This window comes from Apteryx rowi, unplaced genomic scaffold, assembly GCF_003343035.1.
Source record: "Apteryx rowi isolate R43461 unplaced genomic scaffold, aptRow1 scaffold_643, whole genome shotgun sequence".
NCBI lineage: Eukaryota > Metazoa > Chordata > Aves > Apterygiformes > Apterygidae > Apteryx > Apteryx rowi.
The window spans coordinates 68990-79392 of NW_020450920.1; the positions used below are offsets into that span (position 1 = coordinate 68990).

Here is a 10403-nt window from a genome sequence, read left to right on the forward strand (position 1 = left end):
CCAAACCAGGTCACCATATTGTAGACTCTTTTTGCTTTAATGATACATTTCTTGTCTCTTTCATTTGCAATAGTTACTGCAGAATATTTTTGTCTTAAATTGACTGTTGCGGGGTTTCTGTTTCCCTACTGAATGATATGCATGGCATTGTTATATAGTCATTTTTGCTGCTGCTGCTGCTTCCTCTCTGTCCTGTTCAATAGGGAAATTAAATAGTTGACACCAGAATTTCTTAGGCAAATTCTAAATATTTATTGATAGCAGCATGTGAACTTTCTTAGTTACAGACAGACAAATCAACTTTGCCCATTTCAGCTCTGTGGGAAATTAGAAATAACTGAACTTTGGTTGGGAAATTCTTTCAGATTCCTCTGTTTCTTTATAGTGGCATCTTGTTGAATTCCTACTTGATTTCCTACTTTTTTTAATAATCCCGCACATTAGGTCACATACTTACTTTCAAATGGCTACATTTAAATGCTTTTGCTTCTGGGTTCTTTTTGGAAATGGTAGTTAAAAAAAGACTTTAACAGACTATTCCTGTTTGTTTGTTTTCCTCCCTGATATTTTCTGCCTTATTTCTCATTTTCCATTCTCTGATTTGCATGTTTCATTGTAGGTAGGTCAGCTACCCAGTCTGCTTGGACCCTGCCAGCCTGTTCTCACTGGCTTATAAGCATTATGAGCTACAGACTAGATCTTGAGCAAAAAAATACTGAAAAAAATATTGTTCAAGTAGAAAAGTATCTGAATTATATACAGGTATAAAATACATTAAATGCTACTAATGTTTAAAGTTATGACATGCTTATCTTGACACATAAGCACACGTGTATGTATTCATATTCAAGTTAGTTTATGCTGGCAATCAGATTTTAAGCATTTCTCTATAGGCTTCAGAACATCTTAAAAGAAAGGATTAAAAAGAAAGTATAGCTATAGCTATACTTTAGTATAGCTAAAGACATCAAGGGGAAAAATTGACATACTGCAACAGTCTGTCAGCAATGTCTCTTGGATTAAACTAACATGGTATCTTTCTTTGATAAGGTAATAGATTTTCTAGAGACTAGTTGGAGGAAATACCCTGCTGAGTACTTTCCTTAATAATGCTGATACCAGGAGCTGCTACCAGAAGAAAGGATTATTCGTTTCTGAATTGCTGAGTACCAGAAGGTAGAGGAAAAACCACTGAAGTCTCATTTCTTATATATATACAGATATATATTTTACTAAGCATGCACCACCCGAAACTAAGAAGGGTTGGGATTACAGTTGATAAACACCTTATAGATGGGTGCAGACACAAAAGAGAAGAAAAATACGGCGTGGCCAAGCTATAGTATACAGGCCGGGACATTTCATAGTGCATTTCAAGCTGCCTTCTTTCACAAAACACAAGCCAAGAAAAGACCATGGGCCAATCACAACAGGGTGCACATCTGTATGGTGAACCATGTGGAGGTGGTCTGGGTGAGCTCAGTTGCATAACTCAGTTGCACCATACGGTCCTCAAAGGCCCACATCGTAGTGCCCCAGCAGCAAGTTATAGGACCGTAGCAGAGTTGCCTTTGCTATTACAGCAGGATTCACCCTTTGTATAGGTTTTACTCTTCACTCGATGTCAACTAAAAACCATTCTGGACTCTGCTAAACTAAAGGGCAGTGTTGGTACAAGTATATAGAGAGAATAAATTGGGCAGGAACACATTTAGATTGGAAATAAGAAGTGGATTTCTAAACCAAGAGAGTAGTAGTGTTCTGGAACAGCCTCTATTCAGGCTAGGGAGAGGGAACAGCCTAACTACTTTCAAAAGGAACCTCAGTTTGTCCATGAAAAGGATTATAAATTGTGATCATGCCAGTTCCCTGAGAGGGCAAGCACTGGGGAGTGCTATAGTCCTAACTCACTTTCTCATCAGCATTGTGGCTTTCAGATCCAGATGAATTCTTGTCTGCATTTAGGTGTTTGTATGTTAAAGTAGGGGTCCAGCCAGCCAGTATCATTCCATTCATCACTGCAGCTTTAAGTTCTTGATCCTTATAATTAGGCTGCCTCCTTGCTCCTTTCCACAGAAAACCTGATGTCATACCTAGGACTTGCTTCCTTGCTGTATATCGCTCTAGTCCTTCCTCAGCTTTCTATTCTTCCAGACAAAACAACCATCCAACCGTTGGGGAGCCAGTAACGCTTTCAAAGACCTTCACACCCAATGCTGGGAGCAAGGGGTTCCTCTAGTGCTGCTGATACAGCTTTCTGATCGGATGGAGTTGTGGATGCCCTAGCAATAACGTTATAATCCTTCCCCAGCATTCCTGGGGTTTCTCGGAGCCTCACCATCCACTGTGCACTGGGATCACTCAAGGGTCCTAGGACCTGTGATACAATTCGTACTAGTTCTGGGGTTAAATCAATTGTTACTTGAATTTGCCCATGTAGCTCGTGCTCATCCACATCAGTTTTGGGGACTACTTTGATAATAACCACAGCCATCTGAGCTGTGGGAAACGTCATCTGTTCCAACCCTTTTTGCAAAAGAGCATATGTAGAGAACAGGAATGTGCCTTCTGGGAAAATCAGTAGAGCCAAATCAAAAGGATTTGGATCATATCCCTCCCTCACCCAGTCCCAGGGACCAACATCTTCTCTAAATCCTGCACTGAGGGCTGCAACCATACTCCCTTTACTTTTCCTGCAGTGCCCTTTTCAAAGACTGAATCATCCTCTGGCAAGCTGAATGGTCTCATCCACAAATCACTTCTCTTTCAATACTCCCCTCACAGCTGGTTGAGCTTCTTTCGACTCAGTATGGCATTTGTCACACCGTCGGGGCTCGCATCATCATAAATGCTAAATGCAAGCTCTCTGCAGTAGAGGCACGCTGACTGGCTCAGTCTCTCCAGTCCTGGTCCCTTTGCTCAGCACTGTTTCCAAACCTGTTCCTTCAGCAACTCCATCTCATATTTCATATCCCGCTTTCCTTCTATAAGGCAGCAGTCCATTCCAAGTGCTACAATTCTTCACAAAGCCCATGATGCAGCAATCAGGATATTTGCTTTAAATTTAGTGCTCTCCTGACAGATTATAAATGCCTTTCCTGATTTTCTCAGTGCATCTTCTCCCATGAAATCTTCCCATTCCCATGAAAGGTCCATCCTTGGAATTTCCTGGCAATGGGAGAAGGTCATTCCCTTCTCTACCTCACAGCAAGAGCTCATTCCACCTTTATATTGCTACCAGCAATACAGACAGAGCCCCCATAAAATTCAAGCTATAAATCTCAAATTTGAATAGTTACCACAACACCAGACAGCACATTTGTTTTCAGTTTTTGTTATTCTGCTCTCAGTCCAAAGTCCCTCCACCGTCTGCCTTCTCTGCCAGGCCACAACCCCCCACCAAGGGTCACTTTGCTAGACACCTTTCACCATGTGCAAAGAGTTTCTGTAAGCAGGATATATGCAATTTAAAAGTATAAAGTGGTTGTTTATTGGTTAATGCAGATAGAGAGGACTAACAGGCTACTGGGCTAAGCATTAACATGCTTGTCTCCCCCTGTAAGACACCAGATGAGTCTTTGCTGGCCAGGCCGTCGTTTGTCAAGAGAGGAAGGGCTGGCCTTCTCTGCTCCCTGCAACAAATCCCCACTGTTGCCGCACTGTCATCTTCTGACGCCCTGCTGTTTCCCTCTGGGATTTTATAACTTTTCACATTGATGTTTTCCTCATCAATGTCATCTCAATAACCCTACCTTTGACTGTGGTTTTGCCTTTCTTATCTTGTCTGGCTCTACTGCACGGACTTTCTCACAGCCCTTTCTCCCAGTGCAGCAATTTCCTCGGCAGTATGAACCAAGGTTATGCAGCTGGGCCGTCTCAGGACTGGGCTGTGGAGCCCAGACAGCCAAAACTGAGGTGGGAGAGTGAAAAGAGGGAGGTTACAGTCAGCGGAGATCTTGTTAACACAGTCAGTTAGAGCCTAGAGAGCAATTGAATTCGCCAGAAGGTAGGCACTCACTTTTGGTCAGCAGAGCCACCCTCTAGGCTCTCTTGACTGTTGTGATTARGGCCTTAGTCCATTTGACCTGTGGTGCCATTTAAGATGCCTTAGGCACTCCACCTGGCCTTCTGCTACTGCCTCGCTCAGAATGGCACCRGTGCCCCTTAGCTCTCCCATGCCATACCTTTCTGCTCCACATGGATGTCTTGCATACCTTACGATCTCTCAAATGCCATAAGATGCCTATGTGTGTGCACTTGAATCAAGCCCTAGATTTCCACTGACCATCTGAGAAATTCCTGAGTGTCCAAGATATCTACACAGGGCTGGTGGATATGACTGATGACTCAGTATATCTTGGTTAATGACACAGTAGTTTTAAGCATCTTTATATTGACTGTAAAACACCTTTTGAGGAGCTTTAAAATAAGAGCCTGATCATAAATCCTTTAATCACACTATTGAGTCAGTAGTAGTTGCATGCAAGTGGCTGTATGCAAGTAGCTACATGCAGGTAGTTCACCTTTGAGTCTTGAGTAACTTTTTTGGAATGGATAGGGTGGAAAGACTGCTTCATGGCAATGGATGTACTCCTGACTGCTTTTCTTCTGGCTACTGAGTCATTGTAAAGACGGATGTTCCCTTTGCAGAAGGAAGCTTATGAGAGCAAGTTAAAGGGAAGGGGAATTGGGAACAATTCACACAAGGAAAACAAAAGAAAAGCAACTCCCCGCTTAATCTTGGACCTGAAGCCCTGAAGAGGGAGGATCACAAAAAACTGGTTGTGTGGAAGGAGTCAAAGGCTATACCTGGCATTCTCTCCCTAAACAGTGGTATAGGAGCAAACTAATTTCAGATGGGAGCTGTTCTTAACTGCTCCTTGCAATTTGCAGGGTACAGAATGTGTGCCAGAGATAATTTTTGCTATTATCTGTATCTGCTAAAGATATACTAACTAGATCAGTGAAATCACAAGTCATGAACAGCTGTTATTCAAACAGTAGCTTGCAGCTTTGAGATATAGCTTTGCAGGTTTATTCTGAGCAAGGTAACCATCTGAACTACTACAACTATGATGCCACGGGGGAAGTGAGTGAAGTAATTGATGTGATTCTTCTCATTCCTCAGAAAAAAAAAAAAAAAAAGAAGATGAAAACAATACATCTTCATTTTGACTTCTCACAATGCAAATTACTGCAAGATACTCCACAAACTCTGCCTCGGTGATCCTCATCAGGCATTTGCTTGCTTGGGAAGTTATAGTCACCTCTTAACTTCTCTCCTCATTCCCTTTGTTCCATTTCTGAAATAACACCAATTAAAAATCAGTCGGCAAAGCCAACAGTTTTGTGAGACATTTGCTTTAGAATTAAGCTTAACAGAAAGACAGTAATCTCTTCCCTGAGCAGAGGTGCAATGCATCTGGGGCATTATTGCAGGGCCATTTGTTACACGATGCTATGCTCCTTCTGTTGGCAAGGAGGAGACACACTTGGTGAATCCAGATTTACCAGGTCTGACTTCGCATAAAGGATTTTAAAAGCTAAGACCACACTATTAAACATATATAATGAACACAACAATGATTTCTATTCCGGATGAGTCATATCTATTACCACTGATAATATAGGTATATTATATTCCTTGATATATATATTATATTCCTTAGTTCCATTAGAGTTTAATTCTGTCACCAGCTGTCTGTATCAAAAGAGTAGCATTACAAATGAAGCAAACTGGCCTACTTTTTGTGAATCTCTGCTAGCAGGGTATGAGTGCTTTGTATAAGGAACTGCTGTATGACTTACTGTCATAAGCTTTTGTGATCTCAAACCTTCTTTAGAAGAAATGACTTGTAGCTGAATTTACAAGATCAAAGCATACAAAAAGACACTCTGAACTGGCTTTAGGTAACCACCTAAGCATTGTGTGCACCTCTGAAATGTATCTTAACTGCTAATACGATCATATGACCTGCACAACGAAATAAATAATTTAATTTTACTTAGTTTAATTCCCCAAGATCTGCAAGAATATACAGTAATGCATCAAACCCAAGTGCAAAAATTGAATTAGTCTTGACATTTTCTTTTTTCCTTATCAGGAATAATGGGCTGGATCCAAAAGACCATGGGCAGGGCAACCTGGATACAGTTTAAGCGCCTAAATCCAAGGATGTCCTCAATAAAAACCCTGGAGCAGATTTTGGAGCACAGAGTTTCTCCCAGGGAAGGAGGCCCTTTCTGCCACCACATGACACAGCCTTGCCCCTTCCTTCTCCAGCCTCACTGGGTCTCAATCCTGGCCTCAAAGTGGCATAGCTCTCACCAGCAGCACAGCTGACAGTGGTGGGCAGGTTGGATTTGAAGGGCTTTGAGAAGGGCTTTGACTCCTGTATGGTTTTCTGGGCAACTCCTTTTAGCCCAGGCCATTTTAGGGGCTGTCACTGACTTCCCCACTGGCTGTTTTTCTGCAGACCAAGGAGCCACCTCAAGATGGGGGGACCCACATGGTTGAACTGCAGTATCACACAAGTGTCCTGCCTCCACGAGAAAGGAGAGATTTCAAAAGTAACTCCATCCTCAGTGGTTCCTGCCAGAGGCTTTTTGGAGTTCGTTCCCCCAGGTCAGCATGCTGAACTTTGTGATTCCCATTCCTATTTGCTGAACTCCCCTCTTGGTTGTTCAGCATTACTTCAGCAATGACAAAAGTCCTACTGTTAAAAATAAGAGGCTCTATCTATCTATTGACTTATGCTTGTAATTCTTTTAAACTGAGGAGAAATACATGATATGTTTGTATCAGATAAAGAGAGATAGATATCTGATATAGCTGTCTACATGTCTACTGAAATACCTAACTATAACTGTCTGTAACATAGATGACTTAGTCAGCCTAAGCTCGCTTTATAGCTAATGGAGAGAAACAGGAACTTCTAAAGCGTGATTCATCTCATCTATATTTAAGATCTATTTCAGATGAGATGAACTGTGCCGTAAAAGTGACTCTTTCTCTCCATTAGCTATAAAGGGATCCTCTGGTAACCAGCTCAGGTATCTATATCCACAGTCTACAATTGGCCAGGGGAGTTCTGCCCATACATTTACTCTGATCTGGCATTTATTTCAGTAGAAAGAGCTGCAATTGAAGACTTACACATTTTATCAGAGCTTATGATCCAGTCATTAATGTTGTAATATTTTTTGCAATAGAGAGGCCTATATGCTCCTTTGCTCTGAAGCTAGGTGGGCAGATCAGGATTTCTGTTTTCATCCAACAGAAGAAAAATTCAGTGCGCCACAACTGCAGAAAAATACTTAGAAACATGAGCAAAATCATCTTCTCAGAAACTGGAAATTAAAAAAAGTAATTTGATTATTTAAAATATTATTAGCAATTTTTTTTTTCAAACTGAAGCCTTACTTCAATGTAAAACATTTACTAAAGCCAAACAATTTTTAATATTTGGAATTGTCAAAATTGACTATTCTTGCTGCAACCAATGCTGCAACCAATTTGGCGAAGTTGAATAAAATCTTTCTGCAAGGACTTTGTGAGACATTAAATAAGGAAATCATTCCTTTTTTATGCAATTATCATAGCATTGTTCAGACTGAAACTTTCAGTTTCTATATGCTTCAGCTGAGCATGTTTAATTTTTCAACAAGTTAGATCATATGACAGGATACACAAGCTACATGAAGTGCTGCCAACATGTGGGATTTGACTGCAATTTTGCTACTATATTTGGCATTTTGCTTTAAAAAAACAAGTTGCTAGAACAAAATGGCCCCTGCGTACAGAAATCTAAACAAAAGACAAATGAAAACACAAATCCAAAAGGATTAGAGCATTTTTGATCACATGAAAGAAGAGGAGGGAAGCTGATTTTTTACCCTGGCAACACTGACTATGGCTCCTACTGCAAGAACTGTCTGGTTTGAGTCTGTCACAAGCAGCTGGTGACATGTAGCGCTGTGGAATTAAGCCCCAGATTTCTAACCCCACACTGAGTTACAAGATTACCTCCCAGGAATCAATGGTTTCAAAACTTTGTCATCTGTCAGCATTCCTCTCCTGGAGCCCTGACTTCTAACTGGATGATATGATGGAAAATAAAATCAGTCTCTYCTCAGTAGCCCTGCACTGTATTTCACATGGTGAAATGTGAAATAGCACCAAAACAGGCCATGGTGTTGCTGAATTAAATGGAAAAAACTTCTAAATCTTATCAGTGAATTTCTGTTATTTAAAATTTAAGTCTATTTAGCTTATTTTCAATGGTATTTAGCTTTCATGTAGTTACAGTGACTGTGTATTTCTTTTTTTAGCTAAAACACAAAGTTTCATATTAACTACAGGTGCTTCCTCCTTGAACTATATAAAATTACATTATAAGGGCTGCCAGGTTCACAGATTGGAGCCCAGAAGAGAAAGCTGAACTCGTATCATATGACTGCAACCACTTCACAGTGAATATCACTCTTCTTGAATCATGCCATTATTCACATTATCATACCATTATTTGAAATATTTTCTATCAAAGTAGATTCCAGGATTCTGTATGGAGAATTCCTGCATCCTGAAGGCAAAGTACTAACTGCTCCACCACTTTGGGGAAGGGCAAGCTTCAGTCATGGGTAGTCCCGGAGCCCTTCTCCCACTACTCAGCAAGATGACTCAGGCAAATACGGAAAGATGGGACATATCTGTTAAGAATAAGCCAAACAGTTCATGGGCAGCTCAGCATCTCAAGTTGTCAGATCAGCAAATTGTTAAGAAAAATTGCTGAAATATGATCATGAGTTACTGGCCATTAGATATACTACGGGGTGCTTTTGGTGTCAGAGGGAATCCCAGGGTCTGGCTCTATTCCTGCACTTCTACTGCAGATGTTATTTATGCTGTATGTTGTACACACGGTTTTGTTCTGTAAAAAAGGAGGATAACTTTGCTCTTTGGAAAATTCAGTCACTTTTTAAGGTGGAATAAAGTTGCTTTGTTTGTTTATTGTTGTTACCACAACATCAGTATGTAATAGAACAGGAAAGGGAAGAGTTAGTCTTATTTTGCAATTCTGAGAACAAGAGGCAGTGAAAAAAGAGTAAGTACTCAACTTTTCTTTACAACTGTTTTCATTGCTGTTAGACCAAAGAAGGAAATAGAAGAGAACTGTGAATGGAAACAGGAAAAAAAAAAAAAWTATAACGACAATTAGGAAGAAAAGGATATAAAAGTAACTGAGACAAAATTAAGGGGAATTCATGAGCCATGAACAAGAGTTTCAAGCTTATGCAGTTGAAGACAAGAACATCAGCCATGTTTCCCACTTACAGCTTGTAATGAGTAAAAGAGAACGTGAGACTGCTGAAAATACGGCCACTTTAATACGTTATGTATCTGCTTGGCTACAAATTGTCAAAAGTACTAGGTGCAAACAAAAATTCCTCTGGCAAAAGTGACCTGGGAAAGGGGAGCTGTCCATCAAGCCAAGCTTTGGCTGGTAATTCTCACGCAAACTAGTAACTGCTGGTGGAGGGTACCATTTCAGTCCCACATGATCGTGCAAGCAAAGAAACACGACACTTCCAAATCTCGTGGTAGTGGTAACTCTTTCAGATGATCTTTTGGGTGAGCGGGGCCTGGAAGCCCCCCGTTTCCAAGCCGCTCTCCTCCGGCCGCGGGGCCTCCTCCCGGCACCTCGCCCCGCGACTCCCGCAGCCGGGGCCGGGGACGAGGTGCGGCGACAACCCCGCGCGGGCCCTCTGCCCTCCCTTTCAGGGAGCCCCCGGGCCCGCAGGGCGGCTCCCGCGGGGCGCCTCAGCGCTTCCCCGCTGCGGCCCGAGGTGGGCGCGGGCCCGGCCTGCCCGCAGGCAGAGCGGCGCCAGGCCCGTCCGCAGCGCTGCCGCAGCGGCGGCCTCGTCGCTTCGGGACCGTTGCCAGTGCCCCGCGCGCTGGGGCCGCGGCTGCGTTCCGCCTCTGGCCGGGAGGGACCGGCCCGCTCCGCCACGCGGCGGCAGGGAAGGACGCGCAGCTCGGGCGCTCCGGGGCCGCGGGGCCGCCGCCGCCGCCGCCGCCCTCCCGGGCGGCCCCAGGGCAGCGGCCGCCGCGGCGCGGCAGGTGCCTCCCTGCGCGGGGCCGGCGGGGCCGCCGCTGCCACGTCACGGGAGGCTCCCGAGCGAGGCGAGGCGAGGCGAGGCGAGGCGAGGCGAGGCGGGCCCGGGCCGGGCCTTCCTCCTTCCCCTCCCCCTCCTCTTCCTCCCCCTCCCCCCGCTGCCGGGAGCGGCCGCGGGCGCCGGTGGCGGAGACGTTGCAGAGGGAGGCGCCCGCCGCCATGGAGGTCCGCTACAACCTCAAGAGCCCGGGTAGGTGGCGCGGAGCGGCGCCCGGGAGGCCCCGGGCC

The 10403-nt window shown here is 43.8% G+C and overlaps 1 protein-coding gene across 1 annotated transcript in view; it reads left to right on the forward strand.

Moving 5' to 3' along the window:
- Window positions 1-10203: 10203 nt before the first annotated feature.
- The window catches only part of UBE2J1 (ubiquitin conjugating enzyme E2 J1), a 27797-nt gene continuing 27597 nt past the window's right edge, over window positions 10204-10403 (forward strand). The window contains exon 1 of the mRNA XM_026084510.1: window positions 10204-10365. Coding sequence (XP_025940295.1) covers window positions 10335-10365 — 31 coding nt within the window. The 5' untranslated portion in view covers window positions 10204-10334. The remainder of the gene's footprint in view (window positions 10366-10403) is intronic.